General features: G+C 55.9%; 1 protein-coding gene across 3 annotated transcripts in view; it reads right to left on the bottom strand.

The window, feature by feature from the left end:
• Window positions 1-1,100: 1,100 nt before the first annotated feature.
• Lrp1 (LDL receptor related protein 1) overlaps window positions 1,101-22,850 on the bottom strand; it is an 83,907-nt gene continuing 62,157 nt past the window's right edge. For 2 of the 3 annotated variants that reach the window (XM_029542320.1, XM_029542321.1), the window contains exons 45-89: window positions 21,914-22,039; window positions 21,648-21,776; window positions 21,442-21,561; window positions 21,094-21,207; window positions 20,413-20,562; window positions 20,195-20,317; window positions 19,883-19,999; window positions 19,609-19,737; window positions 19,203-19,325; window positions 18,983-19,123; window positions 18,486-18,676; window positions 17,742-17,925; window positions 17,398-17,483; window positions 17,073-17,192; window positions 16,520-16,707; window positions 16,188-16,393; window positions 15,519-15,707; window positions 14,974-15,122; window positions 14,480-14,573; window positions 13,725-13,841; window positions 13,403-13,522; window positions 13,001-13,123; window positions 12,727-12,852; window positions 12,153-12,269; window positions 11,376-11,482; window positions 11,153-11,285; window positions 9,526-9,645; window positions 9,081-9,203; window positions 8,702-8,842; window positions 8,458-8,592; window positions 8,262-8,381; window positions 7,224-7,492; window positions 6,009-6,187; window positions 5,499-5,605; window positions 5,138-5,254; window positions 4,611-4,787; window positions 4,205-4,345; window positions 3,927-4,100; window positions 3,596-3,757; window positions 3,145-3,319; window positions 2,829-2,930; window positions 2,614-2,678; window positions 2,422-2,512; window positions 2,183-2,327; window positions 1,128-2,042 (exon numbers count right to left, since the gene is read on the bottom strand). In XM_029542320.1, coding sequence (XP_029398180.1) covers window positions 1,902-2,042; window positions 2,183-2,327; window positions 2,422-2,512; window positions 2,614-2,678; window positions 2,829-2,930; window positions 3,145-3,319; window positions 3,596-3,757; window positions 3,927-4,100; window positions 4,205-4,345; window positions 4,611-4,787; window positions 5,138-5,254; window positions 5,499-5,605; window positions 6,009-6,187; window positions 7,224-7,492; window positions 8,262-8,381; window positions 8,458-8,592; window positions 8,702-8,842; window positions 9,081-9,203; window positions 9,526-9,645; window positions 11,153-11,285; window positions 11,376-11,482; window positions 12,153-12,269; window positions 12,727-12,852; window positions 13,001-13,123; window positions 13,403-13,522; window positions 13,725-13,841; window positions 14,480-14,573; window positions 14,974-15,122; window positions 15,519-15,707; window positions 16,188-16,393; window positions 16,520-16,707; window positions 17,073-17,192; window positions 17,398-17,483; window positions 17,742-17,925; window positions 18,486-18,676; window positions 18,983-19,123; window positions 19,203-19,325; window positions 19,609-19,737; window positions 19,883-19,999; window positions 20,195-20,317; window positions 20,413-20,562; window positions 21,094-21,207; window positions 21,442-21,561; window positions 21,648-21,776; window positions 21,914-22,039 — 6,206 coding nt within the window. In that variant the 3' untranslated portion in view covers window positions 1,128-1,901. Of the gene's footprint in view, window positions 2,043-2,182; window positions 2,328-2,421; window positions 2,513-2,613; window positions 2,679-2,828; window positions 2,931-3,144; window positions 3,320-3,595; window positions 3,758-3,926; window positions 4,101-4,204; window positions 4,346-4,610; window positions 4,788-5,137; window positions 5,255-5,498; window positions 5,606-6,008; window positions 6,188-7,223; window positions 7,493-8,261; window positions 8,382-8,457; window positions 8,593-8,701; window positions 8,843-9,080; window positions 9,204-9,525; window positions 9,646-11,152; window positions 11,286-11,375; window positions 11,483-12,152; window positions 12,270-12,726; window positions 12,853-13,000; window positions 13,124-13,402; window positions 13,523-13,724; window positions 13,842-14,479; window positions 14,574-14,973; window positions 15,123-15,518; window positions 15,708-16,187; window positions 16,394-16,519; window positions 16,708-17,072; window positions 17,193-17,397; window positions 17,484-17,741; window positions 17,926-18,485; window positions 18,677-18,982; window positions 19,124-19,202; window positions 19,326-19,608; window positions 19,738-19,882; window positions 20,000-20,194; window positions 20,318-20,412; window positions 20,563-21,093; window positions 21,208-21,441; window positions 21,562-21,647; window positions 21,777-21,913; window positions 22,040-22,850 lie in introns of all 3 variants that reach the window. The other variant, XM_021204244.2, reaches the window with a different exon arrangement.

Raw genomic sequence — 22,850 nt, 5'->3', positions numbered from 1 at the left:
ACAATCACCCCCACCCCACCCCCATTTTATTCCCAGCAGGATCGCTCATCCCAGAGCCATAAGGAGTCTGGGGGAGCAAGGAAGATCTCAGAGCCGGGCTTCAGGGATGAGGTTGGAGATAAAATTGATGAGAGAAAAGGAAGGTCTTGTCTTTGGATTGTCATCTACCCATAAGCTTCCCCAAGGGGAGGACTCGAGGGAGAAATACCCTGGGGAAGCCAGTGAGGCTCAGGGGTGAGAAGCTGGACAGCTCCTTTGGGAGGCATTGTTTGCTGCTGTCGGAAGAGCAGGGTTCTAACCCTCCCCCAATCCTGGACAGAGTAAAACTGCAAGGGGTTCATTCCCCTTTGAAAGAGGTTCAAGGAGATCCGGAACAACTAAGATAGTGTAAGTCCTTTCCTGGTCAACTCCTGGAATGTCTGCAATGTTTGTTGAGAGATGCGTATGTTGGAAGCTGATGGGCAAACTGAGACTTGCTGGCTCTCCTCCCCTCTAGCTCGTCCCCCTAATCCAGGTATTTAATTAAAAAAAATATTCTGTGTGTGCCAAAGCATACATATAGAGGTCAGAGAATAATTTTACAGAGCTGGTCCTGCCCACTCTTCAATGGATTCCAAGAGCAAACCAGGCTTGCAGAGCCAAGAGTTTTGTCCACCCAGCCATTCTGCTGGCCCCACAGCCAGGGATTTTTTTACTCATAGGTCATAGAGTAAGATGTCAACATTTCAAAAGGAGCACGGAGCAGACCTTCCTGAAGGCCTTCATTACCCAGTGCACTTATTTCTAAGGGTGTCATCTCACTGTGGGGCCGGTGTAAGGCAGGAGCACAGTGAAGCACACAAGCTTGAGTCAATGCGCCGGGGCCGGGTGACACCAGATCCTACCAGCATAAGTCACATCATAAGGCTCAAGGTCATACACCGAGCAAAACAGCTCTTCCCCGCTTTAGCAAGACAGGAGGATGGAGTGGGACTGGAGACATGGACCTTAGGATTCTCAGGCCAGCCTCCAGCATGCAGCCATGCTCCCTCTGGTGGCGGAAACAGGCAAGCACAGCCCCAGCTCCCAAATTCTCACATTAGCATGCAGACACAGTGGTTTTTTTTTTTCTTTTCTTTTTTTTTTCCTTTTTTTTACAATTTTATTTATAACAATATCTGTGTTATTTAGTTGTAAAGGAATTCAGCAAAAATTATTAAAACGTTCACGTCCCCAAAATGGGGCTGCCCGCTTGCCAGCTTGCCCTTCCTTGGTGTGCCCCGACTCTTCCTGGCCCCCAGGGGGATGGGAGGCTTGGGGGACAGTTACCAAAGAATGTGTTCAGCCCTAGGAGCCACAGAGGGGGCGCTGGAGAGGGGAGGGCCTGTCTGGAAGGGATACTGAGCATGGCCATCTGAGAGGTGCCCCTAAAAGTGGGAGCTGGGGTTTGGGGTGACTTCCCTCAACTAAGAAACTCCTTTCTCAGCTAGAGCCAAATCTTCCAGACAGGGTCAGCAGAGGACTCCACCTCCCCTGAACTAACTCCAGAGAGCCAAGGAAAGGGAAGCTGGGGCACGGAGCCCGTCGAGTGTCTTGCACAGGCGGGGGTGGGGAGGCCGTGCCGCCAGCTTCCAGGGGTATGCTCTGTAGGGAACATGTGGGCTCCTTCATACCTTTGAGCCACAGAGCCCTCCCTGCCCCCTCAAGGCAGCATGGGGGGGATACTGAGGAGCAGGCAGGAAGGAAATGCAAAGAGATAATACTGTGCTTGCTTGCTTGCTCGCTCACATATAAAAAGTAATTCCTTCATTTTTACATTTGTACACCCGGCAGGGCCAGAGAAGGGCCGGCTGGGGAGGGGGCTCATTGAAAAGACTCGTGTGGCAGGGGGCTTTCTGGGGACGTCCGTTGGGGGCAGGGCCCTATGCCAAGGGATCTCCTATCTCGTCTTCAGGTCCCCGGCCCAGCAGTTCTCGCTTCTCGTCCGTGCTGGCTAGGGAGTGGCGGCTGCCGTGGCCCCCCATGTAGAGCGTGGCATACACTGGGTTGGTGAAGTTGGTAGGCTGGGAAAAAAAAAGGTTCATAAGATTAGAATACCCCAGCTCCCACCTCTGCACAACACCTCTGCTTGCCTTGATCACCAACCCCCACCCCCAGCCTTTGGACCCTGTTCCAGAAGCCCCTTCCATGGTCTCTGGCATACCTTGTCAGGGTCAAGGGCAAAATCAGCATCCAGTAGGCCCCCGACATCATCGGGCTCTCCACCTTCATACATCTTGTAGGTAGGGTTTCCAATTTCCACATTCATGGCTCCATTGGTCATCCGCTGGTGCTGGAAGCCCTTAGCCCTGGGGAGAGGCAGGAGTCAGGGAACCGTGATGTTGATAAGGTTATAGGATTGTATAATAACAGCCAGAATTTCCCAGACTCCCAGTGGCTCACCCTCGGACTCGCCGTTTATACCAGACCACCACACCAGCCACCAGAAGCAGCAGGAGCAGCAGCAGCAAAGGGATCAGGATGGAAGCCATATCTGGAGAGAGAAGTCGGGAAACTGAGTCTGAAGCCTAGGGAGATAGGAAGCGCAAGGCTCTTGCTCTATGTCTTGGCAGCCCCGCCTTCCCCACCACTTACGCCCAGGCTGTTGCTGACTGACAACCTGCTCCTCGCACCGAGGTCCTGTCATATGGGGCGGGCACCTGCAGGCAAGAAAGCAAAACTCAGTGGGAGGGCATCACCTCCACGACCATTTTAGCTGCAGGAACTAGGTCACAGGTCATATCATTCCTTTGCTCGGATTTGAGGGGGAGGGGCCAGCCTGCCCCTGGTGAGGCTCAGGGCCAACTCACTGGCACTCTGGCATCATCTTGCTGTTCATGGTGCAGGAGCCACCATTGCTACAGTGATTGATGCAGGTCAGACAACTGGGGGCTACCCGGCCATCAGTGCAGCTGTGGAAAGGAATCAAAATCTGGAGCTGGGGCTTGCAGAAGGGTATCTGGGATGCTAGAACAGGAACAGGGCCAGGAGGGGCAGGATAGGGGCGGGGCCAGGAGGAGCAGGATAGGGGCGGCCCGGAAGGGGCAGGATGGGGCAGGGCCAGAAGAGGTAGTAGGACCATACAGTTGCGACAGAGCAGAATGTGGAGGCAGGATGCCCACTCACTTGCAGGTGACATCTCCGGTCTGCTTATTGACCACACAGGCGCCTTGGAGACAGCGACTACACTTGTTCACCTCACACCTTGGTCCCTCAAAGTAGACCGTGCAGCGACATTGTCGGGAGCCATCAGCGGCCATCTGACACGTACCAAAGTTCTCACAGAAGCCAGAGCACTGCCCTGTGGTTGGGAGTGGAGAGGAAGTACAAGTCCCACCTTATAAGGATCTACCTTATGCAGGGTCCAGGACAATAGGATGACCCTAAGCATTCAGACAGGGCATTCCTTATGTTGAATGATGCTGATGCCTGGAGGCTTAGAAAGATGCGCCAACATGGGCAGCACCCACAGCCTGGGTTTGGCTCATCTTCGTACGGCTTCCATCCTCTCGACTTGCCCCCTTTGGGTTCCTTCCGGCTCCCCTCTTCCTTCCCTGGGGTTGGGATGAATACTCACGGTACTGGCAACGGTCACCCAGGAAGCCAGGTAGACATCGGCACTGGGGCTGGTTGCCCTGGTTGACGGTGCAGGTGCTGTTGTTAGAGCAGTAGCCTGCACACACCTGTGCGGTGCATTTGGGGCCCGTGAAGCCAGTGGGACAGCGGCACGTGGGCATGCCTGGTGGGAGAGGATCTGTGAGTGCGACTGTGGCACTGGGGACCACCTGGGCCTATAGCAGGGATCCTGGGCACCTTGACGAGCAGATGGGGTTGAAGTGGATGCTGGAGGCGATAGAAGGGGCCAGGTGAGGATGACGGGAGGGGACCAGTCCTGGTTGGGGTCATACCAGATGGGGAAGCAGCACAGGTGCCTCCGTTGTGGCAGTATTCCCAGCACTGATCCAGCTCACACTTATCGCCTGTGTAACGGGGCTGGCAGCGGCACTTGGGCTGCCTCCGGGCGTTGAGGAAACAGCTACCACCATTGAAGCACTGCAGGGTGCAGGTTCCAGGCCTAGGGGCTGTGGTAAGAGCTCATCAGAGCACAGGAAGGGGGTTAAGGGTCGGGGAGCCAGAGGCTATAGTAAGGGATCCTCGGGTACCCGGGAAAGGGGGGCGTGCATACCATCGGGAGGGGGTGTTGGAGAGGGCACAGGCACACACGTGCCATTATCCAGCCTCTTTCCATTGGGACAGGTGCAGACAGGCCCGCTGGGGCTCAGCAGACACAGCCATTCACATTTCTTGCGGTCACAGGGGTTGGTCACTGCAGGTGTTGGAAGGGGTCGATGTTGAGCCATGTGGACTTAGAACATCTTCCTTTTTTTTTCTTCTTTTTTCCGAGACAGGGTTTCTCTGTGTAGCCCTGTCTGCCTTGGAACTCACTCTGTAGACCAGGCTGGCCTCGAACTCAGAAATCCGCCTGCCTCTGCCTCCCAAGTGCTGGGATTAAAGGCGTGCGCCACCACTGCCTGGCACCTTCCTTATCACTGACCCACCCTTCCACACCCCGGCTTTTCCCTCTGACGCACCTTCTGGCTGCTTGTGTTGATGGTAGAGGACTACATCAGAGGCATGGCTCAGGCCCCCAGTCAGGTTGATCAAGGGGCTGTGTCCAAACTTGTGGATCTTGAAGACACGATTATTGATGTAAGTGACTCCGTAGATGTAGTCTTCAAACACGTCGATGCTGAAGGGGTGACTTAGGCCTGGGGTGCGGGGACAGCCAGGTTAAGTCGTCACAGGTACCTGGACCCTGCACCCAGTCTTTAAGACACCTGTCAGTGTAGGCGTCTCAGACTTAACATATCCAGAACTATGCCTGCCACTGGCAAATGGTCTCATCACACCCAAGACTTCTGGGGTCATGGGGGACTTTAGCTCTCTCTCCTCATTTACCCTGCTGACCCCACACAATTTGATACTTGTTGGTAGAGTGAATAAAATGGTCAGGTAGGCACACAGGCTGGCTGGGCGCCGGGCTTCTGACGTGAGGTCTTTGGGCTCAGTGAGAATCCTGATGACAATGTTGGGGACCAAGCCTGCCAGTACCCCTCACCTCGTTTGCTGTCGGCAGCCACAATGGGGTCAGTGCCGTTGAGCCGGATGCTGCCGATGACCGAAAGCTTGGCATCTGCCCAGTAGAGCCGTTCATTGTGATAGTCCACAGCCAGCCCTAGGGTGAGAGAATGCTTCTGTCACGCCAGGCTGAGCGCAGAGAACAGAGCCGACTCTGTCTGGTATCCTCGGCAGTGCTACCCCGCTCATATGATCTCTCCCAGCCGCCCATCCGGGAAGCACTCCCACGGCCCTCAGCCTGATCTGCTGGAGACTGCCCGCCCCACTGCATGCAGGGGTGACTTCTGAAGCAGCCATGAGCAGAGTCTGCCCCTTCCACACCCTACCCCTGCCCTAGGGACCTGTAGGCCACTGAATGTTGTCTTGCACAAGAGTCTCCCGAAGGGTGCCATCCATCGCCGCTGTTTCAATCTTGGGGTGGTTCCCCCAGTCTGACCAGTACATGGTGCTGGGAAGGGAGAAATGAGAGTGGGTTGGCTCCCAGGGCCAAGGAGACAGAGTGACATGGAAGAGGGGGCACCTGGCCTGGTGTGGATGCTCCTGGGTATTGTGAGGAAGCACCCTGTCCCCTTCAGTGAGACAGCTGCTGACCCACGCTAGCATCGTCTGCTCTAACTACAGTGTGCTAAGCCAATAGCATCTGAGGGGGCAGAGCTACCCCTGCAGGGGTCCCAGATCTTGGCTGCCAATAAAGCTATTCAACTGGGGGTCCCCAACAGAGGCTTTAGGAGGACCAGGACTGGGGAAGCCTAGCAGCCCGAGGTCCCTGTCCCCTGCCTGTGGATGTCGAGCCTACCGCCTGTCTCGAGGGACACCAGCCCAGATACCTCCCCCCCAGGACCTGTGCCCACCCCCTCAGAGGGTCCACCACGATGGCATGGGGCTCATCAATCATGCCCGAGATGAGCGTCTTGCGGTTCTCGCCCTTCATTTGCGCCACCTCAATCACGTCTCGGCCGGAGTCGGTCCAGTACACATTCCCGGCCACCCAGTCGATGGCAATACCCCTCGGCATCTTCAGCCCTGAAATCTAAGCGGGGTCACATGTTCAGGGACCGCCATCTTTTGACTAGGTCTCTCTCGTAGCCCAAACTGTCCCCTTTTTCTTGATCTTCCTTCCTCTGCTACGACTACAGCTGGAGTTACAGGCATGAGCCACCATGCCAGCCACATTTTCATGGTTTTCTAGTTAATTCTCACTTTAAAAAAAAGCTATGGGGTGGGGGCAGTGAAGTGGCTCAGTGGGTAAAGGTGCTTGCTGCCAAGCCTGAGGACCTGAGTTCAATCCCCAGGACTCCTGATAGGAACAAAGAACAAACTTCAAGTTGTCCTCTGACTTCTACGTGTGCACTGTGGTATGCACATGTGATTCACACACACACACACACACACACACACACACCTTCTCTATCTCTATGTTAAAAAAAAAAAAAAAGGCAGTCTGAAGCCAGAAGTGAAGTTCATTGCTAAAGCGGTTGGCTAGCATCCATGAAGTCTTTAGTTCAAATCTAGCACTAAAAAAAACAAAAACAAAAACAAAAACAAAAACAAAAACAAAAAACAAGCAGCCAGATCTATAAAGAAATTTGTAAGATTAGGTATTATTGTTATATTTTCATTGTTGCTGAGGATCAAACCTAGGGTTTCACACATTCCACCTCTGAACTCTACTTAAGCCCAGGAGAGGTATTATTCATTTTGTCAATAAAGGAAAGCCCACGTGTTAAGCAAGTTGGCCAGTACTGACTAGGAGGTATCAGAGTGGGCTATGCTGCTGAGTGCCAGAGGGCATCAGATCCCATTGCAGATGGTTGTGAGCCACCACATGGTTGCTGGGAATTGAACTCAGGACCTCTGGAAGAGCAGTCATTGTTCTTAACCACTGAGCCATCTCTCCAGGCCGGATACTTCTTATTGCTCTGGCAATTGTTATCTGCGCCAAGCAGGCTGACCTGACCACTCCTGTCTTCTAGTCTTCTGCCCTCCCAGCCCCCACACTGTCCTTTTCAAGTCAGCTCTGTCCTGCAGAGCTCTTCCACCCAATCTCTGACAGGCTGGACACTTACATTGAGGTGGGTGACGCCCCGGTCGATCTGCCTCCGGTGGCGGTTGGAAGTGGTGGGAGGGGCGGCAGGGGGCAGGCTCCTGTAGGAGATTGTGCCCGTGTGCCAGTTAGTCCAGTAGACACGTCCGGCCTTGACATGGACATCCATGGCGTCTATGCGGACACTCTCGTCGCCCTGGAACGTCTGCTCGTAGGCTGAGTGGGGGTGGCCCGGGAACAAGCTGCGGATCTCGTTGTCATCAGCGATGTATAGCACCTGGTACTCGGAGCCTGCCAGAGTGAGAGAGACCACCTATCAGATGGGCTTGAAAGGCTGAGGCGAGACCCCAGGGCCCGAGTTCCATCCCTTGGACGCATCTGGCCAAGGGCTGGAGTAGGTGACCTCCAGTCAAGACCCTGCCGTGCTACAGTAGCCTCCGATCTAACCAGACCATTTGTTTTCGACAGAAGGGGATGTTTTCCATGCTGGTGTAGCCAATGGCAGTCACGAGGGCTCTAACCTGTCCCCAAGCTGATCCAGACTGATCAGATCCTTCAGAAATCTGTCCGTCTGTTACCTGCTTCCTGAGAGTTCCAGGAATTCTACATCACCATGTAGGTCTACTACAGACTCTGATAGGTGCCGAGACAGTACAGAGATGTGGGGGATATGTGCGTGGTATGTGCACGGTGTAAGGTCATATGAAAGGTGCAATACTTTGTCAGGGCATGGAGGGAACATGCAGGTGGGCCCAAGTGACTGTGAGTCTGGCTGTACTCTCAATTCAGGAGAGGGGAGGAGACACTGTGTGCCACATGGCAGTGTTGCTCTCATAGAACTTCTCCAGAAAGCCAGGCGGTATCTTCTACATTTCCTGTGCTTTTCTTTGCTCAGGATGGCATCCCGGTGTACCTTGAGTCTGGGCATCCAAGTCTGAGCAACGAAGTGTGATCGGGAATGTTCCATTCCAGACCAGCCCCATTTTATAGCTGGTGTGGCCCGACCCCACCCACCCTTCCTTCTGGCTCCGCCCCTTCCGCCCCTTCCCGACTCAGGCACCTTCAGCTTTGCAGGTGTTGTGTGTCTTCATGAAGTTGCGGGCGCAGCTGCAGAGGTGGCCTCCCTTGGTGTTGTTGCAGAGCTGAGAGCAGGTGCCGAAGCGCAGGCACTCATTGATGTCTGGGGGTTACACTGGGTGTCATGGGGGAGTCTAGGAGCTGGGGTTCCTGCCCCATCTCCCATCCGGTTCTCCTACCCTGGCAACCAGGCTGGCCCGGCACAGTATGGAAGCCCGAGCGGCAGGCACAGTAGGCAGCTTTCTCGGTGCGCACACAACGTGCTTCGTCCCCACACATGCTGGCATTGGTGGCACAGCTGGTCAGCTTGGGGTCTGTGGGGGACAGGCGGTGGAGTTCTTCCCCTGAGCCCCGCCCTCTGGCCCTCCCCTGAGCCACGCCCCCTGGTGCCCACCCACCCTCTGCTCTCAGGCCTGGTCCTACCGATGCTGCAATCTTCTTCATCGGAGCCATCACCGCAGTCATCGAACATGTTACAGCGCAGGGAGGATGACAGACAGCGCTGGTTCCGGCACAGGAACTCCTTCTTGTCTTTGCAGTGGGGGTTCTGGGCTGTGGGGGGCTCTGGGGAGGGGAGAGGCTTTAGGCTCTGGGTACTGAGCACACTACCCTTACATCCACAGAGACATCGGGAATACAGTGTGTCCTGGCTGCTCACCAAGCTGAGGGTGTGTGTGCTGACCCTGCAGACTCAGGGCCCCAGGAGGCCACCCATACCTTACCGAAGTGCTCCACTCTCCCCAGATTTAAAACCTTACAACAGTCTGCTCCCCTCAGCCCCGGCTCATCGCCCTCAGCTCACCACAGTCCTCCTCATCAGTCCCATCTCCACAGTTGTCCACGCCGTCACACTGGCGCCCAATCCACAGGCAGACGCGGTCATTCTTGCAGCGGAAGGGCCGGTTGGGAGGGCAGGTGAACCGGGCTGTAGAAGCCAGCAGATAGAGCCACAATCAGTCTTGAGGGCAAGTGGTAGGGAAGAGCTGGCCTCTGGGGAGTATAGGAGCCAGGTCTCTAGCATCCTTGCTGTGGATGACCCCTAATCTTAAATCTATCTATTTAATTTATTTATATGAGTACACTGTCGCTGTCTTCAGACACACCAGAAGAGGGCACCAGATTCCATTACAGATATGGTCATGAGCCACCATGCGGTTGCTGGGAATTGAACTCAGGACCTCTGGAAGAGCAGTCAGTGCTCTTAACCTCTGAGCCATCTCTCCAGCACCCCCCCCCCAACATCTCACCGCATTCCTCAGGGTTCTCATCTGAGTTGTCCCCACAGTCATCCTCTCCATCACACTTCCAGGCCAGCGGCTTGCACAAGGTGTTGTTACATTGAAACTCATCCAACGGACAGGTTCTCACTGGGTGAGGGGTGAACAGAGGGGTACAAATGAATGCAGCTGTGGCTGCAGGGTGCTGTCCATCACTCAAGCCATGGGCCTGACTGAGGCCCGGGGGTCATCACAGAAACTGTCACTAAATCAAACTCAGGTGTCTTCATTTTCTGCCCAGTGGGCAGAGGGGCAATGTGCTTCCTCTGGTATTTAGGGGGAGGAGAGGCTACTTGGAGCAGTGTTGACAAGTGTTTAGAATGTTCTCCTTGAGTAGGTGAGGTGGGATACCTGAGTCTAGTCTAGTCCGTGACAAGCACAGATGTGCGGCAGTTCGAAGACTTAGCTTTGGTTGCTACCATCAGCCCACAGGGCAGAACCAGAAGGCTGCCTTGCAGGTGAGGCCCCTGCTTCTCTTCTAACAGGTGTCACACTGGGCCCTCCAGGGGCTGAGCCCAGGCATGTTTGGCTATAGCAGACCCAGGGAAGGAAGATGAGCAGGAGCTGGCCTTGTAACACAGGCAACTGGGTGGGAGGTGGGTAAGGCGTGGGTAGACCTAGACTACAGGCGTCTGCTTGATCTCTACCTAGTTAGCCTCCTTAGCAAGTTCCGACCACCGCTGATGTTAAATCTGTTACATTGTATTGTATTGTATCACTTTGTATTGTAGTGTATCTCTATGTATCATATTGCTAAATACTGGTCCTGGTTGCCCCCAAGGAACAGGAGATTTTCACATGGACCCAAGTGATGCTAATGTAACCTTGTCCCTCAAGTTATCCCTGATTGGTGAATAAAGATGCCTACAGCCTATAGCTGGGCAAAAGAGAAATAGGCGGGGTTTTGATTCCCAGGCTGGGGGTCTGAGGCAGGGACTGCCAGGAGAGGGAGAAGATGCCATGTGGTAGGTGAGTTATGAAAACATGTCCAAGAGGGCTGGCCAATTGGAGTTAAGAGCTTCTCAGATGGAACATGGCAAGTTATAACTCAGGGTTATGGATGGGGAAGTAGATTCTAAATAGCTTAGAGGGTTGATATCTGCCTAGCTCTGGTGTGTTATTGGCTTACTATAAATATAAAAGTTTTGTGTCTTTTATCTGGGAACTGAATGATTAAAGGCAGGGTAGAACTCCCCAGTGAGATTAAAAGAATTAGTACAACACGGTAAAACCTGCATAAAATGTACCCAGAGTGGGCCTGAGCATTGTCTACTGCTATATTCAACTCAACACTAGGTCCGTGCACCTGGCTTGCGGTATATGGTTAATAAGAGTTTGTTGCAGAACTTTATATGACCCAGCACAAGGGAAGGCCTGGGCCAAGTAGTGGGAGTGGGTGGGTAGAGGAGCAGGGGCGGGGGGTATAGGGAACTTTCAGGATAGCATTCGAAATGTAAATAAAGAAAATAAAAAAAAGAAAAAAAAAGAGTTTGTTGCAGTACCAACAAATGGCAGAATTAAAAGATTAAACAGGGCCACACAGTGGGCTGGGGGAGGCAGGGAGGGTGGAGGCACCAGGATGAAGGGGCTCACTCACCCCCTGTGCCACAGGCTTCCTCATCACTGCCGTCCATACAGTCAGCATCCGCGTCACAGCGCCAGCGCAGGGGGATGCAGTGACCACTCTTGCACTGGAACTGGTCCATATCACAGCGGGGGGTGCAGTCTTTCTGTGGGCATGGGGACCAGCAGCCCAATCAGGCCCTTGGGGTCCTGCCCCAATTCTACTGAGACCATCCCTTTCCTTGAGCTCTCCTCACCTCGTCTGAGCCATCGGCACAGTCATGATCTCCGTCACACTTCCAGCGCCCAGCGATGCAGCGGCCGTTGGCACAGGAAAACTCACTCTCAGAGCAGGGCCGAGGTGCTGAGGAGAGACAGGTCCCAGCAGGGTGGGCACAGGGCATCTCCAGTCCTCAGAAATACTAACTCCCAAGCACAAGGCTCATCCCTACGTCCATCCGTGAAGAGGCCACAGCTGACTGGTGTAATGATTGAGACACTCAACCAGTGGCGAACAGCGTTTAACTGGCTGTCCTCACGGGATTGGCTGGGTCGGGAGGGTACTCACACTTATCCCATTAGGTACAGACACATGGGAGAGGGCACGGGTCCCTGGTCCTGTCCTTAGGACAGACCACGTAGGGGAGGGAGGGGAGAACAAGACCACGGAGACAAGCGCCAGGTCTGGGGAAGAGGCCAGTTAAGGATGGTGGGCAGAAAAGCACGCACAGGGATGGGCGGGGCTCCAGGCAGAGGCAGAGCTCGCAGGAACAGGGGTACACCAGAGACACCTACCTCTGCAACCCCAAGAGGACAGTGTGAAAATGGAGAGAAACATGAGATGAGATGAAATGTCACAAGCTCAAGTACAAGGACATAGAGTAGGGTGGAGCACGGCTGAGGGGTGCCTGACCCCTTGCCCTCGGAGGCCACCCTCTGCGCCGGGTGGGAGTTAGGAGGGGCGAGGTGCTGAGGAGGGAGATGCCAAGGCCTGGGAAAGGAAATGACGGGCGGGGGTAAGGCATAGGACATACTGCAGCTCTCCTCGTCCGAGTTATCTCCGCAGTCGTTGTCGTAGTCACATTGCCAGCGGCCTGGGACACAGCGGTTGTTTTTGCAGCGGAACTGGTATGGCTCACAGGTGCGCTCATCTGGGGGAAGCAAGATGTGGAGGCAGATATTGGGGCGGTCAGGGGTGGAGTGGGTGGTGGATGTTAGAGTCTAGGGTACACAAGTGAGACCGGCGGCAGAGAGAAGGTGGTCATTGCCCTCCGAGAGAGATTGCTCTGGGGCTCAGGCACTGACACTCTTGCCGTGTGGTATCTACAGGAGGTTCTGGGGAAGGCCGGCAAAGTGTGTGGGGAAGGCAGCTGATTTGGGGTGGGGTGGGGCAGGTGAACAGGGAGGGTGGAGACTGCACAATTCTCTTCTGAGGGGCGGCGAGGGAGAGGAGCAGGATTCAGAGGTAGTGGGCACTGCAGGGGAAGCTTTCCCATATCAGCTCTACGGGGTCCACAAGAGCCCCACGCTGGGTCACGTCGAGACCCCGCCCACAGAGGCCTACCACTGAACCCCAAACTACCATCCTATCAAGATGGCCGGGCTTACCACACTCTTCCTTGGGCTCGTCTGAACCATCCCCACAGTCATCTTCTCCGTCACACTTCCAGCGCGCGGGGATGCAGCGGCCCGAATCCTTGCAGCGGAATTCATCTACTCCGCAGGTCATCTGGGCTGCAAGGCACCAGCACAGGTGAGGCATCGTCCCCACCAGAGATCCACTGGGCAAGGGTACGGCAGCCGAGGGAAGGGTCTGTCTGCCAGGGTATTGGAGCCACAGAGGCTGTGAGGGAGGATGGTCCAGGGGTGACGGTCAACTCACTGCAGTTGGCAGGCTCATCACTGCCGTCCACACAGTCATTATCCCTGTCACAGACCCAGACGCGGGGGATGCAGCGCTTGGTGATGGAGCACTGGAACTGGTTGGGGGCACAGGTCACCTCAGCTGCAAGATGGAACAGAGAACGAGGACCTTACCCTTTATCTCCTCACAGCTTTGGTCCCCCCATGTGCTCCCACCGAAAACCTGGTCTCAGTCAGGAGGAAGGAATGGCTCTGCGGGCTGTCCATACAGAGCACAGTGCTTTTACGAGCAAACCAGGAAACGTCCAATGTGACTTATGTCCCCTGCTAACAGAACTAACTCGGCGCCTCTACAGGAAGCAGTGGGCAACAACGGTGTGTGTCAGTGCCCCCCACCCACTTCCGTGATCCCGGCACGTACGGCAATCCCGCTCATCCTCGCCGTCCCCACAGTTGTCCTGCCCGTTGCAACGGAAGATGCCAGGAATACAGCGGTTGGTGTTGGTGCACTTGAATTGACTGGGCAAGCAGACGTGAATGTCTGGGAGAGGGAGAGGGAGAGGGAGAGGGAGGGAACTCAGGTAGGGCAGGCGCCTCCATGTCCTTTGTAGGGGGTGGGTGGGCTGCGGTCCTAAGCCTAGAAATGTAGCCTAGAGAGAAAGCTGCTGCAGGCTGGCACATCCTCTCTCTCCTAACCCCCAAGTGCTGGGGAAGGAATGGCTGGTATGTAGGCAGCTCCTTACCGCAATTGGCCTCATCACTATTGTCTTGGCAGTCATTGTCCCCATCACAGATGAAGGCAGGGTTGGTGCAGATACCGGTGGAGCACTGGAACTGGCCGGGGCGGCACTTGAACTCGGCTGCCGAGAAGGGAGACTCAGTGTCAGGAGTAGGAGATGGGGGAGATGGGTTCAGCAAGATGGCCTGGTGGGTGTTGCCACCTAAGCCTGATACTCAGAACCCAGTGAGGAAAGAGAAAGCTGATTTCCGAGAGTTGTCCTCTGACCATCACACATTTCACCACGCATGTGCGTGCCTGCTCTGGCAAATGCACACTGCACACATGCAGGCACTCAGGCACACACACATGCAGGCACACACAGACATGCACTCACACACACAGGCACACACATGCACACACATATATACACACACACATAGGTACACACATGCACACATAGACACACACATGCACACAGACAGGCACACATATGCACATACAGATATACACGCACACACATGCATACTTACACATATGCAGGTACACACATGCACTCAGGCACACACATGCACACAGACAGACACACGTAGGCACACACACAGGTGCACACACATGTATGCACACACATATGCAGGTACATACATGCACATATAGGTACACACATGCACACACACAGGCGCACACACAGGCGCGCACACACACACACACTAAAAAGAAAGAGCAGGGAACAAGTTGGCCACTGAGGTCTCCACCCCTGGGGGCGTTGAGGACACTCACGACAGTCTGGAGGCTCGTCTGAGTGATCCCCGCAGTCGTCCTCCGTGTCACACTTCCACCAGAAGGGGATGCACTTATCGTTCTTGCATACAAACTGGAGGACAGGTGGGCAAGAGGGGTTGGAAAGGGTACGAGGAACTCAGAAGGCTTTCTTTCATGGGGTGGAAACGTTTCAGAGAAATAGTGGGAGGTGTTAGAGTTTGTGGGTGGCAGAGCTGGACAGAAAGCAGGGCTACGATGGACCTAGGAAAGCCAGACGAGGGGTGTCTGTACGGGGAGAGCACGGGAAGGCAAGGGCTCGCGGTCCTCCTGAGATCAGTATTAGAGGTGCTTATAAGGTGGCAGTGTACAAGGATTGTCGTGAGGACACAAGAGGTAGGCAGGAAGTGTGCGTCATGCCAGAGGTGCCGGCGATAGTGGGTGCCAGGAAACAGGAGTGTGGGGTCAGGGGACTGGGGGGGTTGCAGCGTGGGGGGTCTTAGGAGGAACTTCACCTGGCTTGCTGTGCAGTTGGACACGCAGGTACGGCCGTCGCCACCCAGATAGAAGTTGGTGGGGCAGGCGCATTTGTGACCGCCCCCAGGAGACAGCAGGCACAGGTTGCTACAGCCACCATTGTTGACTTTGCAGGGGTGATTGGGCACTGCCAGGGGAAAGAGGTTAAAGGGTCATGGCTGCCCACTGGCTTCTCTGACTGAGGGTGGGTCCTGCCAGGAATGGTTTCCAGCCTTCTAAAGGATGTCTGGCCTCCTAGGTACATCTCTATCCTACCCCGAATCCATCTGCTTTCAGGGTTTCCTCTGACACTCTTGGTCCACACTCACTAATCTCTGGGCTCTCTACTACTTTAGGGCCTGGCTGTCAGAGACCATTGAGCCCAGGGCAGACTGAAGCTGCTAAGGGACCTATAGCCTCTGTAAGTCCGGGACCCAGCAGGGATGCTCAGTCAGTGCTGGGGAGGGGACCTGACCCTTGCTGAGAACAGGCTTTTCATGCCTGGACCACTCTTGCCCCTCCCCACCTTTTTCTGTTCAATTACCATCTGGCTGGCGCAGGGCATGGAAGACATGGAGGTCCATGGGCCGGTGCAGGGTGCTGATGAGGAGTGTTTTGTTGGCACCTGTGGTCTTGTGGGCCCGGTTGATGGACTTCGTTTCCCAGTCTGTCCAGTAGACGTAGTCTTCAAATAGGGTCAGCGCAAAGATGTGTGGGATGTCTTGGCTCAGCACTATGGGAGGGAACGCAGGGGAGACACAGTATTAGTCGGCACCGGTACAGGCTGGGTTCCATGCCAACTTGTCCTCCTTAAATCCCGTCAGGACCCCGAGATGGGAATGTATCCCAGATGCTTCTATGGCTTCCTAAGGTTGTACAGTGATAGCCTGACCAACAGCCATACCACTGCTCTGGAGTAGGACATAGCTTCTCTCAGGAAGTATGAAGCACGTGTGTTCTTTAGGAAGTCCTCATGTGCCCACCCCTCAGGCCGTCATCCCGAGCTGCACAGGGGACAGCCCTTGTTCCTCTAAGGAGCTGGATTGTGGCTTGGTGTCTGAGGCTGTCCTAGAGAAGCGCCAGGGTATTGAGACCCCAAGGCCCCTGGGTTGTGGTTTTGTCACACTCTGCCTTCTTGCCACCCTAAACCCTTTAGACCCCACCCCCCACCCCCAGGCCTGCTGGCCTCCAGCAGCCTCTCTAGCATACGGACCAACGTGACGGTTGGAGCCATCCAGGCTGGCAAACTCGATGTAGTCCTCACGGGCGTCAGCCCAGTAGATGCGTTCCGTGACGTAGTCCACAGTCAGGCCGTTGGGCCATGTGATCTTAGTGTCCACGATGATGCTGCGCCCAGACCCATCCATGCCAATCCGGCCGATCAGTGAGTGGTCGCCCCAGTCCGTCCAGTACAGGTACCTGGCAGGTGGGGAGCAGTGAACCCTAAGAGTCTAGAGACTGTCCCCACCAGGAGTCTGCGGGTTGTCCTGGTGTCCTGTGGCCTGGGTGTTTTCCAGGGCTCCCCCGACCCCTCTGCCCACTCACCCATTCTGTACATCCACCACCAGGGCCCTGGGCTCCCGGAGGCCAGAGCTGACCAGCACTGTTCGATAGGCCCCGTTGAGCTTGGACACCTCAATGGTATCTCTGCCCTTGTCACACCAGTACAGGTTGCCACCCACCCAGTCCACAGCCAGCCCATCTGGGTTACTGAGGCCCGTCCGGTGCAGAACCTGTAAGGAACACAGGGAAGGAGGAGCTGGCGGCATCCTCGGTCTCTGGGGGATGGCTTCTCCATTCTTCTGATGGTTAGTGGCCATCACCAGGAGCTCTAAGCAGGGGGTCTCCAGAGCCACCCACACACACCCAGAGCACGCAGAACTCAGAATGCAGTGAGGGAAGAAGGCTTGCACATGTTGAGTTGAAAGGAGGGGAAGGTGAAGCAAGCAGAATGTTTCTGTGGCTCAGGGAGGAGCAGGGCGAAGCAGTGGAGAAGGGGAGACTCTTTTACAGCCAAGGACTATGGAGAGGGTGTGAGGCGTGTCTGTGGGACCCTGGAGTGCCTGTCAGCCGACACGGGGCGGCCTTCTGTCTTCACCTGCACGTTGCTGCCGTTGAGGTGCATCCTGCGAATCATGCTGCCTTGGGTGGTCACGTCCGTCCAGTAGATCATCTGCTCTCGGTAGTCAAAGTCCAAGGCGACCGCATTGTTCAGGCCCTGGGTTTGGGATGGGGACAGGGAAGTCAGCTGCCGCAGGGGCATATGTGTATCTGGGGAAGGATGTCTGGAGTCAGGATGTGGCTAGAGGGAGAGGGAGTAGGAGACAACCACGGGCCCCGGTGGGAAGAATGGAGGGGAGAGGGGAGGCCGCACTGGGCCTGGGTAGTCAACAGTGGGTGTGAAGAAGGCTTGTTTTTGGCACCTGCTTAAGCAGTGTGTAGTTGGAGCCATCCAGGTTGAGCTTGCGCAGGTAGTACCGGTTGGCAAAGATGAGAAATGGCTCCTCATCTGTAGGGAGAGGGTTCTGGCTCAGCTCCAAGCTTAGGTATACTCAGGTAGCTCTGGTCCTCCAGGCTATCTCCAGCAGCCCTGACCCCCCCCCCCAGCTATCTCCAGCAGTTCTGGTACCCCAGGCTATCTGCAGCAGCCCTGATCCCCTCAGGCTATCTCCAGCTACATTGTATCAAGCCCTCTCCCTACCTGCCACCTGGTGCCAAAGCCCACAGCTGCCTAAAATACATCTCACCCTCCAAGTGCCCATCTCACCGGTCACAGCTTTGCAGCTGTGGGGGTCACCGCCACGGGGTGCATAGCCCTCCACACACAGACACTTGTAACTGCCGTGGGTGTTGATGCAGAGCTGGCTGCAGGGGAAGGTGGTGCTGCACTCATCCAGGTCGGCACAGGTCCTGCCATCGTCCTTTAGCCGGAAGCCTGGGCGACAGCGGCACTGTGGGGGTAAGGGATGTGCAGCTGAGGATGCGGCTAGAGCCTGTGCTTCCCCTGAGAACGCGGCTGGAGTCTATGCTTCCCCTTTCTGGGAACCGAAGACAACTAGAGGCCCTCAGGAAGGCACGGGGAGGCAAGAGGCACACAGACTGCAATCTGTACATCCTGTCCCTCGGAGTTTTCCTCATGTGGCTGTCATTCTGTCTTGGTGGCTTCCCTCGCCTCCCGGTCCCTCGGTGTAGCTTAGCGCTGGCTAAGGCCTTTTATCATCTATAGTCACTTCCTTGGGGATTTAAATAGCCTCTCTGGGGTGATAATTCTTTCTCCGGGCCGGGCCTTTAGCTTGAGCTCCAGAGCAACATATCTGCTTGACAACCCACTCTCTTCTCACCCGGGAACACCCCCCGCTGGCTCTAACGGAGACTCTAACTGAAAAGGGACTTCTGTCTGCCCTGCTATGTCCTCGGAGCCTAGTATACTTCCAGCAGAGTGGGTTCTCAATAAGTACTTGACGGAGGGATGAGGGGAGGAACAAAGGGTTCTGGCCGGACCCCTGAGTACCTTAAAGCCTATCTTGAGGTCCTCGCAGTCCTGACTGCAGCCACTGAGCTTGCGGCTGAGACACTCGTTGACGTGGCACCCGCGTTCATCTGAACCATCCCCGCAGTCGTCCTGGCCATTGCAGAGCAACGCCTCAGCCACGCAGCGCCCGCTGCTGCACAGGAACTGTGATGAGGCATTGCATTTGTGCTCTGTGGAGGGTGGTGGGAACCGGTCAGTGGGGTCACAGGAGAGGAGGAGGAAGGGGCAGGGTGCCACTTAGAGACCAACATGGAGGGTGGTGGGAACCAGTCAGTGGGATCACAGGAGAGGAGGAGGAGGAAGGGGCATGGCGCCATCTAGAGGCCAAGTGGAGGGTGGCAGGAACAGGTCAGTAGGGTCACAAGGGAGGTGGAGGAAGGGTCAGGGCACCACCTAGAGGCCAACGTGGAGGGTAGTGAGAACAAGTCAGTGGGGTCACAGGAAATGAGGAGGAAGGGCGCCACCTAGAGGCTGACCTGGGCTGGTGCAGTGTGGGTTCTTGGGAGCCTCATCACTGTGGTCATGACAATCATTCTCCCCATCACACTCCCACTGCCGGGAGCTCAGACAACGCCCATTGGCGCAGCGGAATTCATTGGGGCCGCAGGTTGGGTACTCTGTGGTGGAGGGAGGGGATGATGAGGCTGGACCCCCAGCGTGGCTAGGCAGGGCTACTCCTCCAGTCATGGGACTCACCACACTCGGGGGATTCATCAGAGCCATCGGCACAGTCACGGTCATGGTCACACACGAAATGCTTGGGGATACACAGGCGGTTCTGGCACATGAACTCACGGTCGTCACAGGTGCTGTTGTACACTGGGGATGGAGGCAGAGTCCCTCCTCAGGCCTGCCCTACTCCTGCCCTGCCCTACTAGCTGTTGATGGTCACCCTCCCACCCCCAATCCTAGTTTCCTGCAACATGAGTGGTAGCAATGGGCAGAGTGGGAGGAGTCTGGATCCGGGAGCTGACATCACGGCTCTGTTCTCACAAACACACTGAAGTTCTTCCTACCCTTGACCTCATTTGCCAGCGTTCGCAAAGCAAGGCTGCATGCGAGGTTTGCTGCCCACCCATTCCTCACAGCCTCTCCCACTCACGGCAGCCAGCGGTGACGCTCTCATCCGCGCCGTCAGCACAGTCCTTGTCGCCATCACAGAGCCAACGCTCAGGGACACACACGTGGGTGCCGGGACAGGAGAAGGAAGAGGGGCCACACGTCTTGCCTTCTGCGTGAGGGGCAAGGAGACACAGAGACTCAGGAGGGGACAGGGCAGAGCGGGCAGCCATGATAACATGGCCCACTGGTATGTGGACCCTTCCTTAGGGGGTGGGACACTGACCACCCTAAACCAGATTCAGGCCACTGCTTACCACAGTGAGCCGCCTCGTCGGAGCCGTCCCCGCAATCATCGCTACCGTCACACAGCCACTGCTTGGAGATACATCGGTGGTTCTGGCACTCGAACTGCGCCTCTGAGCAGAACTTGTCTGGAATAGAAGAGAAGGAATAAGAAGACAATGAAAGGCGGGGCAGGTGCCTGCGGCATCCCTTCAAGAGCGACTCATCACAAGCTGAAGAAGTGAGTCTATCCTGGAGTCTGAGAGGATGAGACACCGTGGAGCCCAGGGGTCTCCCTGTGAAGGGCTGCGAGTGGGAGCTGGGTAGGGTCCCAGGGCACTCACTGCAGTGGGTTTCGTCCTCGCCGTTCTCACAGTCACCCTCCTTGTCACACGTCCAGCTCATGGGGATACAGCGCCCGCTGGGGCAGGCAAAGTAATTGAGCGGGCACCTGGGGCGCTTCACACCTGGGGGTAGAAGGGAGACATGAAGACTCTGCCAGCCATGAAGACACTGCCAGCCCCGGGCCTCCTGTGCACCCGGCGAGCTTCCACTGGCCGACCTGGACAGTCGCGCTCATCGCTGTAGTCTCCGCAGTCGTTGGCGCCGTCACACACCCAGCTGGGTGCGTAGCACAGGGATGTCCGCTCACAAGGCTGGAAGAGGACGCCTTTCACGCCCAGGCGGAAATAGCTGCTGCAGTCAGTGGCGCCTGGTGGAGGGAGGGTGGGTCAGTGGGGTCACGAGAGAGGAAGGGTAGGGCGCCACCTAGGGGCCGACGTGGAGGGTGGAATAGATGAGGTGGTAATAGATGAGGGTCAGACCTAGCTCCCTCTAAGACACTATGGGAGCAGTTGCTGGCCCCGTGGTAGACTTATGGTTTCAGATTTGGTGCCTGCTGTCCACTTGACTCACTACCTCCATGGAGGGAGATAAAGCAAGGTCAGAGAGGATAGAGGCTACAGTTCGGGGCTAGGCAGGCTGAGAGGAAATAAGGCAGATCAGCCTGAAGCAGGAGGGACAGGGGACAGAGCCGGGCTAAGGAAAACAGGCACAAGCAGGCTGTCAATCATGGGCCAGCTGTCAGTCATGGGCAGGCTGTCAGTCATGGGCCGGCTGTCAGTCATGGGCCGGCTGTCAGTCACAGGCCGGCTGTCAGTCACGCGCAGGCTGTCAGTCATGCAGTCATGGGCCAGCTGTCAGTCATGGGCAGGCTGTCAGTCATGGGCAGGCTATTACTCACTGCAGTTCATCTCATCCGAGGCATCCTCACAATCCACAAACTGGTTGCAGCGACTGGAGTTCCCAATGCAGGACCCATCCCGGCAGCGGAACTCACCCATGCCACAGGCGGTCTCTAGAACAGGGCCCACCAGTACCATCAGGCCAGCGTCCCTCTGCAGGGCCAGAAAGGCCCAGGACAGAGTTCTTGCCTGTCCTCAGAGTGCCTGGGGACAAATGCTGAGCCAGAGTGAGGACGGGGTAGAGACTGAAACTAAAAACCAGGGGTGAGGCAGGAGGCAGGGGAGAGGCAGGAGGCAGGGGCGAGGCAGGAGGCTGGGGTGACGCAGGGATAAAGCGCTCTACTCACTGTTACAAGGAATCTCATCAGAGCCGTCCCCACAGTCATCTACCCCATTGCACCACAGCATGTTGGATACACAGCGGCCATTGTTACACTGGCGGAAAGTCTTCTTGCAGCGGCGTGAGTCTGTGTGGGGAGGGTGTGCATGGTCACAGCAGGAAGGGGCTTCCCCCCATGACTGTCCCTTCCTAAGGTCCAAGCTCTGCCCTTACTGCAGTAGGAGGGCTTCTCGTCAGACTTGTCCTTGCAGTGGGAGACGCCATCGCAGGTGAGGCTGAAGCTGATACACTCCCCATTGGCACACTCAAACTCATCCTGTGCCCGACAAGAGGAGTTCACAGCTGCGGAGGGAGAAGGTGTCATGAGTTGTGGCCCGGCCTCAGTCCAGCCTTGTAGCCTGGGCGGAGTCTGGAAGAAGGGGTCTCTTGTACTGACATCCCACGGCAGCTCCCGTCCCAGCTCCAACTTGCTTCCTCACCCCGGCAGGTGAAGTCCTCCTGGAGGATCCGGCCCCCTCGACAGGAACAGTTGACATGGCCTTGATGGGTGAGCAGACACAGATCCTGGCAGCCTCCATTGTTGATACGGCAGGGGGAAAGTTCACCTGAGCAGGGGTGGGGGTGGGGGGAGTGAAAGCTGAAGAGGGTTCCCTGGCCTGTACCCCAAAATGCCCACCTAACATTCCAGTGCTCTGCATGAACCCAGCAGCCATGGGGTTTCACGACAGTGGGGAGGACCTTGCATGGGGTGACATGGGGTGCTGAGGCAGTGAGGCATGTGGGCACTGCACACACACACACACACACACACACACACACACACACATGAAAGAGAGGGCCAGGTGTAGGTATGTATGTCTATGTGCAGGCTGGGGAGGGGAGGAGAGGCTACACCTGGTATGAGGGTATGAGGTGAGGTTTAGGGTGTGGGTGGCTCTAGGTAGATGGAATTATCAGGCTGAGTGATAGGATCTTCTAGGATGGGGACAAGCCTAGAGCCATGAACAGTATGAATGTACGTGAGTGTATGTATGTGTGTGTGTGAATGCGTGCAGTTTGCATGTGATGGACCTGAGTATATCAAGTTCATGAATGTACACAGGTGTCTTGAGGGAGCTGGGTTTGAGGGATGTTGGGACTTTAGGAGTTTCTGGGTGCCAAAGGTATGTAAAGGTATTTGTACAGAAGAAGTCCTGGGAGAGACAGGACTGTCATGTGCACATGTGTGCAGGCACAGAGAACAGGAGAGGCAGGACTGTCATGTGCACACATGTGTGCAGGCACAGAGAACAGGAGAGGCAGGACTGTCATGTGCACACATGTGTGCAGGCACAGGGAACAGGAGAGGCAGGACTGTCATGTGCACACGTGTGCAGGCACAGGGAACAGGAGAGGCAGGACTGTCATGTGCACACG

Source organism: Mus pahari, chromosome 9, assembly GCF_900095145.1.
Source record: "Mus pahari chromosome 9, PAHARI_EIJ_v1.1, whole genome shotgun sequence".
Classification (NCBI taxonomy): domain Eukaryota; kingdom Metazoa; phylum Chordata; class Mammalia; order Rodentia; family Muridae; genus Mus; species Mus pahari.
The sequence above is the reverse complement of the archived record's forward strand: the minus strand, read 5'-3'. Positions and strand labels throughout refer to the sequence as shown.